The sequence below is a fragment of the Charadrius vociferus genome, unplaced genomic scaffold (genome assembly GCF_000708025.1).
Source record: "Charadrius vociferus isolate BGI_N301 unplaced genomic scaffold, ASM70802v2 scaffold161, whole genome shotgun sequence".
NCBI lineage: Eukaryota > Metazoa > Chordata > Aves > Charadriiformes > Charadriidae > Charadrius > Charadrius vociferus.
This window is the reverse complement of record NW_009646928.1, coordinates 5,560,611-5,578,316: the sequence shown is the minus strand read 5'-3', so window position 1 is coordinate 5,578,316 and position 17,706 is coordinate 5,560,611. Positions and strand designations below refer to the sequence as shown.

The 17,706-nt window shown below is 37.7% G+C and overlaps 1 protein-coding gene across 1 annotated transcript in view; it reads right to left on the bottom strand.

Annotated features, from left to right (window-relative positions):
- Positions 1-16,072: 16,072 nt before the first annotated feature.
- The window catches only part of COBLL1 (cordon-bleu WH2 repeat protein-like 1), a 35,166-nt gene continuing 33,532 nt past the window's right edge, over positions 16,073-17,706 (bottom strand). The window contains exon 14 of the mRNA XM_009894609.1: positions 16,073-16,180. Within this exon, the coding sequence (XP_009892911.1) occupies positions 16,094-16,180 (87 nt within the window). The 3' untranslated portion in view covers positions 16,073-16,093. The remainder of the gene's footprint in view (positions 16,181-17,706) is intronic.

The following is a 17,706-nucleotide window of genomic DNA, read 5'->3' as shown; positions in this document are numbered from 1 at the left end:
ATTTTTTTCTAATAGTCCTAATTTTACCATGACAAATAGAACAATTTCATAACACTGAAGGTAAGCAACCTTCTAGTTCACTTTTGTGTATTTATGAAGGAAACATTACACAATACATGAATAATAACATACAAGATAATTCCAGACAATTCTGTTACACACAGTAGCCCTGTAAATTCTACTTAAAGTCAAAAAGTCTTACAAAATTTTCCCTTGGGGTGAGAAGGGAAATGAGAAAAATGCTGGCTACTGAACAAGTTCATAAATAATTTGCACCTGACTTCAAAGAAATTTAACATCTGATGTATCTGAAGCATTTGGGAAGCAGGAGTACAAACTGAGATCACATCTAAAATTAGGAAAATTGTTATAGCCACTCAACCCTTTTAAATTCAACCTTCAGTGCTCTCTGTCAGTTCTATAAATTTAGCTCAATCCATTGTACTTGTCTGAGAATTCAAGTATGAGAAAGCAATACATGGGGTTTTTTTACCTTCTTTGAACTTATTTTATGAAACAATAGCAATGCAGTTTTCAGAATTCTGACCCACTCAAACTTGCATCCTATCTTCCAAGAAGAACTACTGGACTAATATGTTCCCTTTTCATGAAGTCCAGGCTTTTATAAATCCACACTAGACGCAAAAATCTGTATTCTTTTTCATGACTGAATTTCTGTGCTACTGGATCACTCAAGATTCCACAGAAGGACTACGCACATGGTCACATTTCTGTCAAATTAGCCACAGCATTTGATAAAGAATCTGTAGCAGCTTTACATTTCTGTGTTGACTTTATGCAGGCTGTGGAAGGACAGACAGTATCTGATCTGGCAAAAAACCTACTGGTAAAAATTCAACCCATTGAAAATCTCTTAACAAATCTGAACTAACAAAGTGAGATTGAGGATTCTCCATCCTGTGGCCACTCTTAAAGGCCTCAAGCCCATTTTAGCATGTTGTCAAGTCATGGCCTCAGAGCCAATACCAAGCCTCTGAACAAGAAATCAGATTAAAGCCAGAATTTGTTGCTGAAGGCGATACATGAAACTTCTTAACTGAATCATTATACTTTGTGCAAGTGTTAGATGGTGCCTTAACTAAATTCCAATTTGTGTTCCGCCAGCCTGTATGGTTTTAGTTGGAGACATTATTTTGCACTGTAGATAAAAGTAGCCCATTGAATATAGCATTCAGTCCAAATGTAATTGCAGTTCAGCAATGAGTGAAGAGAGTTAATTGTTGCATGGGCTACTTTTTGCTTCATTGCAACCTGGATTCAGGCAAAAATGGAGGTACTGTTTTAACGATGTCTTGAGTTTCTGTGGGGAGTAAGAGGCCACCATCTAAATTTGATGCTTCCAAACATTCTACTTTAAAAGAAAGGTATATTCCAATCTCTTTTGTTAGCATAGTCCCTTCAGATCATTTCTCCTTTTGTTTATTTGAAGGGAAAATCTACCATTAAGTGATTTGTTAAGACGTTAAAAACCCATTCAATTTTCTACAGATAGTTTGGCTGGCTCTCAAGCAAGAACGTAGGCTTCTATTATAACATATTGGAAGCTTTTAGAACCAAAGCAATTCATAATAAATTTATTCAAATTGACACATTTCTGGTTACAATGTCTTCATTATTTCTTCAGAGTTATGAAACATGAATTATATCACTGTAACCACAACACTAGTCAAGGAAATCTAATTTGCCGTGAAGTCTGTTTGTGCAGTCATCATGTCGCTCAAGGCATACATTCGATTATTTTCTTGTACCATTTCTTACATTGGTGTTATTCCAAAGGCTATAGTGGTATTATAACCTCATTACATCTCATTTTAAAAAATACTCTTACACGTCAGGCTCTAAAAATATATAGCTACATAACAAATTAGAAATAATTACATCACTAAAATCTATTAGGCATACGTTGAGGAGCAGTGTATTTCATAGAATAGTTAAGAGTTGGAAGGGACCTTAAAGATCATCTAGTTCCAACCCCCTGCTGTGGGCAGGGACACCTTCCACTACAGCAGGTTGCTCAAAACCCCATCCAACCCGCCCTTAAACACTTCCAGGGATGGGGCATCCACAACTTCCCTGGGCAACCTCTTCCAGTGCCTCACCACCCTCAGTGTAAAGATTTTCTTCCTAATATTTATTCTAAATCTGTCCTCTTTCAGTTTAAAACTGTTGTCCCTCGTCCTATCACTACACCCCCTGATAAAAAGTCCCTCCCCAGCTTTCCTGTAGGTCCCCTTTAGGGACTGGAAGGCTGCTAAAAGGTCTCCCCAGAGCCTTCTCTTCTCCAGGCTGAACAACCCCAACTCTCTCAGCCTGTCCTCATAGGAGAGGTGCTCCAGCCCTCTGATCACCTTTGTGGCCCTCCTCTGGACTCACTCCAACAGGTCCATTTTTTATATTTCAGACACCTTCCGTTTAAGCAGTACATGCATTTTATCATCATATCGAGCAAGCTAGCCAATATTTTATTCAATTCAAATTAAAGCTGAATTAAATTAACACAGCATAGAATTTCTGAATCATGGGAACAGAATCATTAAAATGATCAACATAAACCAAAAAAGGACTTTTTAAAGCAAAATGAAAAGGTTCTCGTAAGTATCTTTTCTCTCTTATACTTCGTTTATTAAATTCTTCTAACAAGAATGAAGTGAATTATAATTGAAAAAAAAGAAGCTGATAGCCCCTTTTACAGCTTCTTAGAATGGGAAGATTTTTTCTCTCTCACTTTGCTGTCAGAAATGAAAGCCTGAGCTGCAATTATTAAAGGTCTGAATTTGCATTTTCCAGCAAACCAGAGAAATGAGAGCAGCTATTGTTACGATCATTATCATTATAAAGTTCTTTGTCTATAGATCTGACAAAGTTGTTGGTCAGCTGTTTGTTAGATGCCTTGCCAGTTATCAGATAATCTCATAGTAGATAAAAAAGAACAGCAAATTAAAATGATACCTTTGTAGACTCACAGATGGTAAATCCTCTATAAACTAAAGCATCTGGATGCAGTGCCTAGTGCTAGAAGCTAAAGCAGGAAATTTGCAGAAGCTAAAATTATCTTGATGGATTTGTTTGTAAATAGCTGATAGGATTTTGTCTCCAAACCCAGTTCTCTTTCTCCCCAGTCCTTCTTGTTGAGACAGCTGAACTAGACAACCTCTCAGAACTAAAAACTCCCATAAGCCAAGACCTCTCAAGCTCACTGTATTTTGAGCAGCTATTTGAGGATGAATGTTAAAGACAAGAAGAATCTTGATAAGACCTTGCTGGCCTGGACTACCAGTGAGAAGGACTAACTTGAGAGAACACAGTGCACTATCCCTTCTGGAGTAGTGGAAGAGGGTATCTTCTCTGCCAAAAGTCAGACAAATTCAGATGGCTCTTTAGATAAGTAAGTGAGCTGATTGAGTAAAAGAGGCAATTCCAGCCTTATTCTATGAATTAATCTTTACAGACCTGCCTTGGAACATCTCCAAAGCCAGTTCAAGCAGACACCCACTGAAACAGTGTGTCAGGAGCTTATCTGACAGGAAAAAGTGAAAGCCAAACAGAAGTTTGCTGTTCCTACAGAGGTGTGAAGTATGCGTATTTTATTTCATTTTCCCTTATGAAGTGTATTTACTTGTATTAGTTTTCACTGTGATCAGATATGTGCATGTCCGTAGTCTTCATGTGGAGACAGTCTGGAAAGATGGAGTCTTGCACAGCATCCTCTGATAAGTCTCTTCCCTGTTTCGCTGCAAATTCTGTTGCTGCAGCAGTTACTGTGGAAGACCTCACTGGAGGGCTACAATTACAGCCAGTCCTCTTACACTGGCAGCCTTTCACAGAGCCTTCAGCTCCAGGGCCTATGCAAGCAACTGCCCATGTTCAGTGTGTTATGAGGTAGAAGAGGAAAGATGAAGTGAGGTAGTAGGTCCTCACACTTTTGTAATGCTTTGGAAGTGAGGCAAGATTATATTCATCTGCACAGGCTTCTAGGGAATTAACACCATGGGAATAAGCATTTGCTTCCTTGTCCTACAAGGGATGGGAGAATAACTGAAAGCCAGCATCTGCCTTTGGTGTAGGTTTCCTCACCACCTCTTTGGCTACCTTTGAGAGACCAGTGGCATAGTCACTCTTCAAAAGCTCTTGGTGCACCTTACTGTGCTATATAAGCACTGCAAGCGAGTCATGGATGTGCTAGAAGGGCCTCCCAAATACGAGAGGTGCTGTGACACCGCGGTGTGGCAGGCATTGTGGAGAAGTCTTCCAAATCTGCTGCACAGATGTGGATAAGGTACTGACCTGAAAAGGACTTCTGAACTGCTTGGCAGCAGTCATACAGAGCAGTTGAGGTATTGCCATTGTTTCCAGAGGTCAGGCAATTAATGCTTTTCCAGTGTCCGGCTGCTGCATAACTAAGGGAACAGAAATAATTTAACAGGTAGTCCAATTTGTTTTCATAGTAGGATTCCATTTTTCAGGGACTAATAGTGAGAATATATCAAATTGTTGACCCTTCGCAAGCAGGCTTCAACATAAATTAATTGTTGTGTAAAAAAATGAATTTAATGTTTACAGTGCAATTTGTCACCGAAATGGAGGCTCAATTAGAGTCTCAATGATTTACTAAAGACATTTTAAACATAATGTCCAAACAATGCTACATAAATTAAACATGATGTAATTGAGTGTAACACTAAGTGGCTCATCACTGTTGATTCATGTGGAAATCACAGAAATTTTACTGATCATTATGCAGTCATTCCGTATTAATGTAGATACCATATGTGCTTCCATAGGGATTCTACTGTTACTCAGCATTCATTAAGTTTTAATGTACCATTAAAAAGGCATCAAAAGACCCATCTAAAAATACTGCCACAAAGGTAGTTCATTTAAAGAGAGTTAAAGAAACATGTTTCACTTTAACATTACAATACAAAGTAAGTTAATGAATCAGCAGAAATAGTTTAGGAGAAAACACTGTGGTTGATCGCAAGCCAGATTAGAAAGAGTATTTGATCCAAAGGCAATACATTCTTCCTGTTCTAGATTTCTGGACAGCTACCTGTATTTGTAGGCAAAAGTGCTCATCGTGCAAGTACATGGTCTTCATTCAACGGATGCTTGACAGTAACATTCAGCATAGTGATTGACTGTAGTGAAAAGATGATTTTAAAAAAGGGGAGAGGGAGTATGAATTATGGCCAGATTGCCTACTGCATTCTGTTTGGTGGATGGGGATTGAAGTGGGTTGAGAAAACCGCAGCAGGATTAGTAACTTGCCCACAGCTCCTTGCTTTTCCTGCTAGGCCTGGTGTGCATCTGCTAGCAAAATGTTTTTCCAGGGGTGAACTCAGCATATCTCAAGTATTACATTGCTGTAGCTCCTTCTACTCAGGGAGATACTTTCCATCAGAGCTAGGTATGGAGGCCCTAAGCACATCCTCCCTTGTCTTGTGGGTTTGACTCCCTGAGCTGAAGGCAAGGCCATAGCAGCTGGTGACCTTGGGAAGAGCTCTTCAGACAGCTTGGTGGGGAGGCTGTAGTCAGGGCTGTCCCCTTCCTGGGGAGCTGCTGTTGATCGGAGGCTCTAGTCCTTTGTCCTCACTTGAGCTACATTTTCTGCTGCATCCATGCCTGTGTCTGACCATGGACCTGCTGGTCTGCACCCAGAGCCACAGACTTTTCCCCCTCACTATGGACTCAATCTGGACTCTTGGCTGACCCTGGCTACTGCCTCCAGGCGTGCTCTGCTGCTCCCTCACTCACAGATGGTGGGATGGGGCCCTGCCCAGCAGGGTCCCTGTGTTACCACACTGGGTTCTGACTTGCCGTCTTTTTGAGAGCAACAGCTTTGGTGCTCAGGTGGGAGGCAGCATGCATGTTTGCTTGGCAAGGTTTTTTTTTGTTGTTGTTGGTAAGCTGCTTCATTTCTTATCTCACTGTTGGAAATCTTATATATTTATGCCTTGATAACTTCCTGAGGAAATTGCTAATGCATGAATTGGAAAGATTAGATGAGCTATTTTATTCAAACATAGCATGTTGGAAGTGGATTTCAACAGAAATTCCTACCAGAAAAATGGATTGAAATTTCACAGGTAAAAGTGGCACATTGTAGCTGCCAAAGCAATCTCATTATTTTAAGTTGAAACTAATGAACAACTGTCACAGTAAACTGAGCAACCTATGGATCATATCCTCAAGTTTTTGTACTCTTGTGTTAACTGGCCAGAGAACTGAAAAGATAATCTGTGAATCGGATTATCACATCCATGAATAAATAAGGCTTAGCAAGGTTCTATTCAGCTGGTTATTTAGCACTTGAGAAGCGTGACACAAACTTCTCTCAAACTCTTGATCTTGTACAGAAGATATAGGTGTATCCTGCAGGTGACTCACTATGGCAAATATCTGCAAAAGGAGACAGATTTGAAAAATAAAGGTGGCAAAGAGAAAATACCCTCTGCCCAAGATATTGAGAGAAGTGAATCATAAGGCATGCTCAGACCTACATCTTTGTTTTGACAAACCTTGATGACATCTAACAGATAAAATGGAAGAAGTGTACAAGTCTCAAATAAATGCCTATCGTACAAACCCTTACGTTATGTAGACATGAGTGGCATAGAGAGCATGAATGGGGATTGATGAGTTAATGTCTCTTTCAGAAAACAAATTGGAGAGGGTAAAATTAAGCTAGCAAGTGGAAGTTCACAACAAACAAACAAAAAAAAAGATGGTTCTTCAGACAGTATGTCATTAAGGCAAAGAACTCGTCACACAGTAATGTCTGTCACTGCTTAAACTTTACAGGAGTTGAAAGAATCTGAGTAGCTGAGTTCTTGAACAAGACGACTATTTAAGACTATTAAATACACAGAAGTCACCTTCACTTAGGCATTCCCAGAGCTAAAAATTGCTGAAGATTGAGCATACCTGGGGTAAGTATTATTTTGTGTGTTTTATCAACTTATGCCTTTCCCTAGGCATGAATTTTTGATCATTGTCAAAAGCCAGGTAACAGACTAAAAGAACCTTCAGTTTGACCCAGTACAGCCATTCTTCCATCTGTTCCAAACCTGGAACAGACTATTGCTTGAAGATACAGTGATTAATCACTTGCCTTGGTGTAGCAACTTTTTTTGTGTTGAAACATGGTTATGTCATCCTAATCAGTCTTCCTTTTTTTTTTTTTTTAACACTAAACCAACCTTATTCCTTTAATCTTTCTTGACATGTTTTCTAAAGGTCTTATAACTCTTGTTTTATTCTCTCTCTTGCCCAAATTGCCTTCCACCTTTAGATTATCAATCTAAAGAGTCAGAATTCAATCTAAAATATCTGCTGCTTTTAATCACTTCCCTTCACACACACACTTTCTGAGACAAAATAATTCCTGATAGGTTGCAGCTTGATTTCTGCTATGATGTTTTCCCCACTGATGATTAGGCAACTTACATTTCACATCACCACCAAACTGTGGTTTTTAAATTAATGTAATAGTTACACAAGAAAAGGCTCACCTTTCTTTTCCTGACAATATGGTCTAGCAAACCCTTCCTTACCTGTCTTTTCAGCCTTTTATCTTTAGTGGGCACCAAAGAATAAGCCTTTTACATTTACTTAACTTCCAAACACACCTGACAGCCTAGAATATTTCATACTTTTTTCATTTTGAAAATTTCTTCTTTTTTAAAAAAGCATTATTAGCAGACACCCTTTGAATAAAAAAACAAAGCAAAAATAAACCCACCATTTCCAGGTAGAGCCCTGAAGCACACTTCCCCTAAACCACCCTCTCTCAGGGTCCCTCGTCCTGATGGGCCATCCCCAGGTGAGCTCCTCGCATACAGCTCGTGCCCGTGTCTCATGATAACTTCTCTAGTAGAGACACAGCTATGTGCAAGAGAGCTACCATACAGTTACCAGCGGCTACACAAACAGTAACGCTCTCATCTTCCCACCCCTCGGTCATCTTGGGAGACTCAGGTGAACCATGTCTGTATCAGAGAGATTTCTGTCCTCAGCACTCTGGAGATGGTTAAAACTCTACTGCCTTTTGGCTGTCTCCCAACAGACCTTCTGACCATTCAAGAATTAACCCTAGCAGTACGGCAGCTTTTAATAAGGGTTAACAGTATGCTAATTCTTGAAAGTCAGGCACCTAACTGTGCGGCTGCCTGGGTGCCCATCTTTCTCCCAGTCCTCCAAAATTTAAAAAGGAAGTCATCTGCAATCTACTTCTTCAGCTATTGCTTCACCTCTTTGTATCACTTTGGTGCTGGAGTTTAGAATTGCAGCAGCTTGGCATACATTCACAGGGAGCTACTTGCTTAGTACATGCACTTTGTAGCTGCAGGTGTCCCCCAGTGTAATCCACATTTGTGTGGCCAAATACACTTCAGTTTGCAGAGCGCAAGTGTTTAATTAGCTTTTAACATTTGAAGAAATGGAATAGCGTCTGCTGATGGGACCAATCATGCTGTTTAAGCAAGGTGACCAATTGCAGCTCTTTCCACATTCCTTCCTGTGTCTCCCTGTTTAGTTTGAGTGTTTCATTTAGAAAATTGCAATCAGCTTAACTATTTTAAGAATTATTTTCACTGCATTTTTGATAAATCAGAGCTATATAAAGCCTTAAGGAACTGTGAAATAAATTTGTTTGTCTTTGCTTTACCACTTCAGATTAAGTGTGACTGTAGCCATGTCTTAGTTCTTGCTCAGGATCAAAGGGGGGTTGGGGGTGGAAAGAAGAGAGTAAACAGGCAGACACAGACATATAGCTGGGGTGAAAATATGAAATTCTGAGTCCAACAGTAGTTTATTAATTATTTTTTCAACTAGAAATACAGTAACCATTAGTAAGTACACTAGTGGTTAATGTACACCAGCACTGGTACACTGAGAACCCTAGTACTTGCAAATACCCACTGCTGGCGAGATTTATTCTTTAACAGCTGTTGCAACTGCTGGTTCTGTGGACTTAATTCCCTCCTGGCTCTGAGCTGATTGTATGCTTCAACTCCTTTACTCCTCTGGATGTTCACTATCACATATGCAAGCCTATTTTTTAACATTCCCATTCTTTTAACTAGTCTGTCACTTGTGAAAATTTCCTTGTATGTACTGTACTTTAGTGTGTTCTTGTTGCTCTGGCTATGATGATATCAAATATCCCAGGCTAAGCACGGTCAGCCCTGCTTAGTACTCAGAAGGAAGACTTTAAACAAGTGTCATTACCCTCTGTGTGGTACAGGAGAGGGTGCTGCATTATTTGTAGCTGGTATTTTGCTTTTTGACTTACAGATTGGTAAACACTACCAGAAAACCCTGCTGCATTCAAATTTGCTTATTTATAAAAAAGAGGACACAAAAGGTGGACTAAGAGCTCTTTTCAGTCACTAGACATAAAGTGAGTTCTGTAGAGGTGGAAACATCAGCTCTCCAGCCATACTGCATTCTAAGTAACTATATTCTCCATTCCAAACTTTGACAGTTGCAAAAGACTGTTCTACAACATTTTAATGCTACAGTCTACACCTGACTGATAAGTACAAAACAATTATCCATGAACTTCAGTTTCAGTATTTTCAATCATTCCAATCCTTACTTAAATAAAAAACTGTCAGCTGGTAGACTTCTTTAAAGTACTCACATAATCTGATGTTTTGTCTTTTCAGTTAAACCTCACTATTTATAACACATCACTATGTTCTATGTTTTCTCCTCCCTGCTTCTCTATCAACTTACTTCAAAATTCACAAAATTTTTTTATATGTATATTGATAGAGTACACACTTTCTTTCCATTGTTACCTGTAGCAATTCAGGTATCTGATACCCACATGGAAATAAGGTACCACTGTGACCATCTAACCCTATGCAGTGGTAATACTATATAACCTCATGCAGTAATCTCTGCATCACGCCTATAATTTGTAATCAAGTTAAATCTCAATTCACATGCAGAATGTAAATAATGACTAAACCTAATTTCTGGGGGAAGTTGCTTTAATGGTTAATTAATTTCTTTCACATTTACTAATATAGACTTCCTTACACAAGTTACAGAGCAGCATTTACTCTCGCATTTGTGTCGGCAGCACACAATGTTCTCATTCATAAATCAGAGCAGGCTTAAATTTGTATCTCAAAAATGACCAAAGACAGTTGTAAAGGAGCCGCAACTACTAAAACAGGAACAGCTTAATATTTCAAGAATCACTGACACAGTATAGACATCCTCAGGTGCTGTTCTAGTCCATTTAATAAGGGAATGCCTCTAATCAAAGCCACTGTATACCTTAAGTGACAGTAATTTGCCATTTATTAATGAATAAAGTGATTAGGTCCACCTAATTATACACTGTTAAACATCTAGCAATCCTTCACACTTAAAGACGTTAGAACATTTTAACAATTGCACTTTTGTTCAACATTTAAGTTCAATATGAAATTCAGATAAAAATCCAAATAGAGACTTAAAACTATAAAAAGGTGATGCCCCTTTGCTTTGACATTCTCTGAGCATGGCAACAGCAGAAGCAGAACGCCCTATACTGACCATTGCTCTGTTTTTAAAGTTTAACTTGAAACTTTGAAGACTGATGGAATATTTAGTGAGCATTTCTTGACACAATGCAAATTCTTATCTTCACATGAAACTGAGATCTAGGAGACTTACAGATTTACAGTCCGCATGCAACTAGATACCACAGCTGCACAAAAATGCACACAAATCGTAAGATTAAATCTGTGAGTGTTTAGTAGCTCTGTTAATACTTTTGAATATTTCACATGGTGATCTATCTCCGTGTTTTGCCACCAAATAGCTAAGGGACTATGGTACTTAATTCATATGTGGCACATAGGTAGGTATACTATGAAGAATCATGCCAATCCAATGCAATCAAAGATTAAGGCTTTGAATTTTAGGTATTTCAGTTTATTCTTTCCAATGGAAGGAACAAAGGAATGGTCCATTGGCAAGTTGTGGTTTTTTTCTGGAAGAGTTCAACTACATTGATCTTGAAGCTTCCCCTCCCTCACCCCAACCTCCCCTGCCTCTTGATGCCCACTTTTTACTGAGACAGAGTTGGGTCACTATTAATAACAAAACAACGCTGCCTTACATTTCATACAAGACAAGACTAGAGCACGTTCTTCAGAAATGCTTAGTCTTCCACTCTGATTGAATAAGTTTTCTTCAACTTCTTCATCTATCTTACCAGTTGCTCTGCAGAGTATTCAAATGACTAAGGAGGAACCTAAGAATTAGCTTCCCACCCTACCCCTAAACTCCCATTTTAAGCATTGTTTGGGAATGCCCATGCTCTCATGGAAACTAATGCTTTAGAAATCGCCAAGAAGCAGATCATCTGTTGAAACAGAAGCCAGTTGTTCTTCACATGCAGCAGCTGGTATCAACAAAACAGCTACTAAAAATACACTCATTATACAATCACATACTGGTAACTAGTTAATGTCACTGGCATTTGTGTATAATCACATTGGCTGTAGTATGTTATTGGCACAAGACCGTTCTCAAAGTTTGAGAAGTTCACAGAGGAATTAGCAACTTATATCCAAATCCAACTCTTTTGGATTCTTTTTGGCACTGGAGTTATATCTATTTCTGCTGGAGATGACAAAGCCCTTGTTATTTCCAGGCCCGAAGTTATACATGCACAGTCACTCTGAAATAATGACTACCAATAGATGTAGTTAAAATTTCTTATTAGTTTTAATGTCCTTTTCAGATACAGTTGTTTCTCCTTTTCTCAAACTAAGAGATTTTCTTTCATTGCTATATTAGCAAATGCGGAACAATGCCTGTCCCGCACAGGATTGCATTTTCATCATTGTTCTGATTACATGAATGGGGATCACAAGATATCAGGCTTTCAGAGTTAAGCTTTTAGTTTCTGGCTTGTACCAACACATTCCAAAATGGTATAATATTTGTAGAACCCTGAAGCCAAAACAGCAAACATAAAATATGGAAGGTGGGGGGAGAAGCAGCACTTCCTATTGCATGACACTGATGAAGAATACCAAATTAATTCAACATCTTCCACTGGAAAGCAAGTGAAGTCATTCCTCAAGTGATAATATGCCTGTAGAAGGTTATTCCTTTGTGTGTTAAACATGGGAGGAGCAGAAATCTCCTTCTGTCTGTCCTCACAGAAGTGGTGGTTCTCCAGATCAAGAAAAGCAGAACTCCTCCTCTTTTTCTCTACCTCAATCCCTCTCCCATTAATTTTATTCTTTTAAGTGTCTTGAATAATTTAGGAATAACTAAGTCCATTAACAGTTCTAGTGATCCTTCCGGGGTGATGGAGGGAGGGGGGAAGGAAGTGTTCATCTGTCCCTCTTGACTTAGACAGTAGCTGTTGTACTGTTATGTGATTGTGAGGTTTTATACAGCTAAAAAAAGGAAATTATACATCTCTTCCAAATCTGCTCCTTGAAGACACATACACACCAAAAATGTTAAGGTGTTAGGTGCTTGTATGAACGAGCAGGAAGAGCTGACAAAAAATAATGCAACTTTATGTACAATACATTCCGATAGATTGACACACAGTTTCTGTGTTAGTTACAATGTCACATAGTTCTTGCAAGGAAGACCAAAAAAATGAAGTATTTTTTAAAATTGTAGCATCCCGTTACTTGCAAATTTCATGTCATTTTAACAAGGACACCTTCCCTCTCACAAAGCTACCCAATCAGAAATTAAAAAAAAATAATAAAAAAATTCCACATTATCTGTGATTTTCAATTGGATTGTATAAAATAATCCACATAGAAAGCATCCTTTTCAATTAAAATTTGTGAAGCATTTCCATTGATATTGCTACAACATTGCATAATCATCAAAACAGACTTCATAAGAAACCTGTCTGTAACAACTGATGTTTCAGATTCAGCTATCAGTCAGCAGCCAAGCTGAAGAGAACATTGCTGCTTCAGAACCTCAGACCACTCACAGCACCCAGAAACAGTTGTCGTGTCTGTGAAGATGGCAGCTCCGATCCAAACACACTATTTTGACTTCAGCCTCACATTCTGTTAACATGGAAATAGACAATTAAATTAAGACATATTTTCCCTTCTCCAAAGAGCTCTGTTTGCTTGGCTACCAACCCATCAACTTAGTCATTTACAGTAACTCTTCAATCTTGTTGTAGTTGTCCAACACCTGATAGATGCACTCTGACCAAGCATTACATTCAAGGATGTACACCCTACTGCTCAACAGCATCTTTTCCTTATTTCTATTTAACACAATTCTTTCAACCTTCTCTGCAACTGCGTATTAAAATGGGATTCTAAGCAGCAATATTCTGACTTTCCTTCCCTAAACGTTTTGACTGCCATTCAAAAGAAGCAAGGGGATTGTCAGTGGCATGACATAACGAGTTGCCTTCTGTTGGAAGACATCTGTAGTACAGGTTACCCAAACTGTAAGGACTTTTAGGCCAAAAAACAGTCTATTTTCCCTCACGTAAGGCATCCACATCAAAAGTTTGCTTCTAACTTGGTTTTGCAGTTGCTGGAAACACTTACTCATTACTCGAGCACAAATATTTTCTTGTTTGAACAATGAATAAACACGCCAAGTTCATCAAGAAGAGTTCTTCTGGTAAAATTTAATAGAAGAGTATAAGAAAAAAATGAGTCTCTAAACGTCCAATAGCCAGATTTAAAAATGTCTTAAACATGTATGTCAGAAGAAGGGGGAAAGAGGAAGTTTTGCTTAACAATATTGCCAGCTAGTAACAGAAAATCTCATTGAAGTGTTTCACAGTACTCTTGTGTGTAGACATTTCAGTTAATTATCAAGCAAGTTCAGTTACTAAGAAAAGAAATCCTAAAATCCAAGCAAGGTTTAGTTTTAATCTGTTACATAAGCTATTTGTCTTCAAGTGTTCGCATGAAAGGGCAATGTACTTTTAACATATGGGACTAAGGAACATACAGTAGTATAATTCTGTAGTCAAAACCTAAGGAAAAAAAAAAAACAACAAAGCAAGGTTATTTGATCTTTCCGCCAAAACAGAATAAATGGACTTCACTGATTTGGTTGAAATAGCGAAATGTCACGTACACTTGTATTACCACAGCTGGAGATATTGAACTAGTCCTATGAAATAACTTTAGTCGCCGTGGCAGAGAATACAAAGGTTTGAGACAAAACATGTAACTTCCACCCAAAGTACAACCAGGAAGATTCCTTTGGCAGTGCAACCTCTCTGTGGCAGTTACAGATCAGCATCTTGTATAGGAATGCTTAAAACATGGACTTGAAATGTCACAATGAACACCCACACTAGAATGCTGGGAGAATTACAATGTTCAAGCCCATCCCTCAAGACACAGTGAAATCTCGAATCTAAGCCCCAGTTAGAAACTAGGAAAAACACCCCTACCTCTTCTATCTCACCATTTTCAAGTGAAAGTGAAGCGCTGTTTTGCAACCAGATGCTGAAACAGCTCTTTTGAACCACCATGGAATTCCCCCTGCCTTTGGAATTAGCCCTCGATTGGAAGCAAGAACAAGGTGGAGAAGGAAGTAGTAATACACATTGACAGGGGACTAAGATATTGGAGAGAAAACATGAGAGAACAGCAGTGAACAAATGTTCATCAGCTTTCTTTATGAATTTTTATTTACTAAAATGTTCCTTGAAGGGTTTCAGCATTAAGTTAACACTGTTATTTGTAATCAATAGTTGACTCTGTACTAGAAAAGTAATGAGACCTCTTTGAGATTATTGCACAAAAACCTGGCAGCAAACCATTAATAACCCTTTGAAATGCACATATAGATCAGTTTCTGGAACTGAGTTACAGAATGTCTCTAAAGTACAAAATAAATATATTGTTAAAGAATAGAAACTAAATACAATTACTTTTATTTAAATCAAGTTCATAAAGAAAATATTTTAATATGGCAAATACCCCAGCACTTGCTGCATGCATCCATAATTGAGCTATTTCATCCTAAGTGTGATCATATTTCCACCCCTCTCCCCAAAATGTATAACCTTGACAAGAAATGGAAAATAGATAAAATATAACATGAAGCATTTCTTTTAATATATATTCCCATTTTGGTATTTAATGCTTAATCTATAAATAGATGCTCTCAGTCATAAGAATGCTTTGTAAGTGGGTTATCATGCTGTTCTAAGATTAAAATATTTTACATGAATAAGTCCAAAGCAGTTCATTCTTTAGTCGTACTTCCAGTGAAAAAAAATTTCTTCTATTTCATTAAGTATCAAAACTGGAATTTGCATTTTATCAGTAAGTGACTATATGCTGACGACTACTTTAAAATATATCTAGTTCACAAAAAGTATTGCTTATCTGAGTGCTAGGTAAATACTATATACAGGTAGTCAAAGAGTAGATGAGAAACATCATGTAGTGCTACTGTTAAGAAAAGTTTTTAAGTAGTACAAAAATTTCCAATAATTTATGTCCCATTTTTTTGGAGGTGTGCTACCAGGAAAAAAATTGAAGGAGAATAAAAAAAAAAAATCAAAATACTTATCCCAGCTATTCTCAGCTGAAGGAACAAAACCATCCATTTTTTTAAGAGAAACAAAGTATTGCATATAATTAGGATTATTTACTAATTACAAATTTAACTTAACAGCAATATGGAGGCAGCATGTGGTAGATTTAAATTCATAAAATCTGTTAAAGTAATACACAATTGAAAATTAATGATCTAAAATTCTTAGATTGTTTTAAATCTAATTTCAGCATAGTGCTACATATTGTTCAGTCTTGAAGGCTAAAATCAAGAATTTTTGAATCTCATTCTACCATAAGCAAAGCTCTTCTGCACCTTCTCTTAAACCTTTTAGCAGCATAGTCAGCTTTATAAAAAGGCAAAATATTACCATAATTTACATATTCTAATAATAATCTTTCCAAGGCATCAAAGGACTCAGCTTGAAATTCCTATAGCAATTGACAAAAAATATATTAACATATATTTGCATTTACACTTTCAAAAATTTGTAGTTAGTATTAAGCAGTAGTAAAGTGCAAAATATTTGGTATAATATCTAGTGATTAGCTTTTGTTTCTGTGGAATACAAATGAGTGAGCCTGGCTCTTCCATTGACAGATATGGTGTTTGATGGAGGACCAACCTGGAGGCAGGGGAAAAAGAAAGGAGGAAAAAAAAAAAAGAGAAAAAAGAAATATTAACCTAACTTTTCAAATTCTTCTCTCTGTAGTACATTACACAGTATTACTTCAAGGAAACAAAAACACTGTTAGCATTTTTCTCATTGCAATGAAAGACCTCCTATATGATTTCTGAACAAAGCACATATGCTACAGAAGTGCAAATGTAAGAAATTACTTAAAAACATATTTTATCCTATCTAAAATTTCCAGGTATAACTATTCAAAACATGCATAATTTTTAGTCCCTCTCCAGACCTGGTTGCAAAGCAATACTTGAAAAAACATTGCTAAACCAAACACTTTTTATTAAATATTGAACAGGGCTGACTTCTAAAAAAAAAAAAAAAAATCTTCTAACGCTCCTTTATACCATAGTAATGTTTCTTCTATCAGGAGCAAACTATAACTTCTAGGATAGATAGCAAAGACCTGATTTTCAGGGGAGCTGCATAAACCAACAACTCCAACTGGAGTTAATGGGAGCTGCGGACGCTCCACAGCCATGCGAACCACGAACCACAGCACACAGTTTACTAAACACAATTAAAACATTCTGAAGAGAAAAATGGTTAAAAAGAAACCTCACTTGACCCATTTCAGGTTCGTAATTACCGAGAGCCCCATTGAACAGAAAAGACCAGCAATACAAAAGGCCACAGATCTCAGCATTGCATACTTGCAACAGTATGTAAAAACAAGGGAAAAAAAATAAAGAATTTGGCTAGTGGTGCCAGCATTTTATTTTTTTTAATTATTCCCTCACAGAGCTGAAAGAAGGGAGAGTATTGTAAGTGGTAAGCGGTAAAAAGAGAAGCAAGCACCTCACAGGCCTCTTTCACAATCCAAATGGATCAGGTTATTACTCCTTTTACTGAGTGCAGCACGATAGTGGAAGCTATGAGGTGAAGTCCTTTCAATACTGGAAATCACTCCTGGGTGCTAATAGGTTATCAATACGAAATGCTTCCTTTCTCTGTTTGTCCCATTACTGCCAGTTCTTCAAGTTAAACATAAAATGAGACCATGTTTTTATTAAATTTGCCATAGGCCAAAAGAACTCTATTTCAGCTGTCAGACATACTGGCATATGTGCTCTGGGTAAGAGTGAAAGAATAAGATGTACAATTTCATGTTTGGAAAATTTACCCAATGAGAGAAGTATAGGTGAATTTTAGGGGAGAGAAAAGAAAAAAAACTAAGCCACGGTTTTAACCTGAAATGGTGGGTGAAAATGATCCTACCAGGGCTGTTGACAAAACAATCAGAAATATCTTACTAATGATACCAAACAGCAGCAGGAAGTTTGGAGTACCTTTATGAAGAATTAAGAACCTGGTAGAGTCTAATAAATAAAAAAATACCATCTTCAGAACTTCTGTGTGTTACCTGCCTGCAAAAGACTGCAGCTACTTCAGGTCTAGGGTGAAGCTGCTTAGCATGTGTCTAAAACCACACCACTTCAAACCATATAAACACAAACAAATAA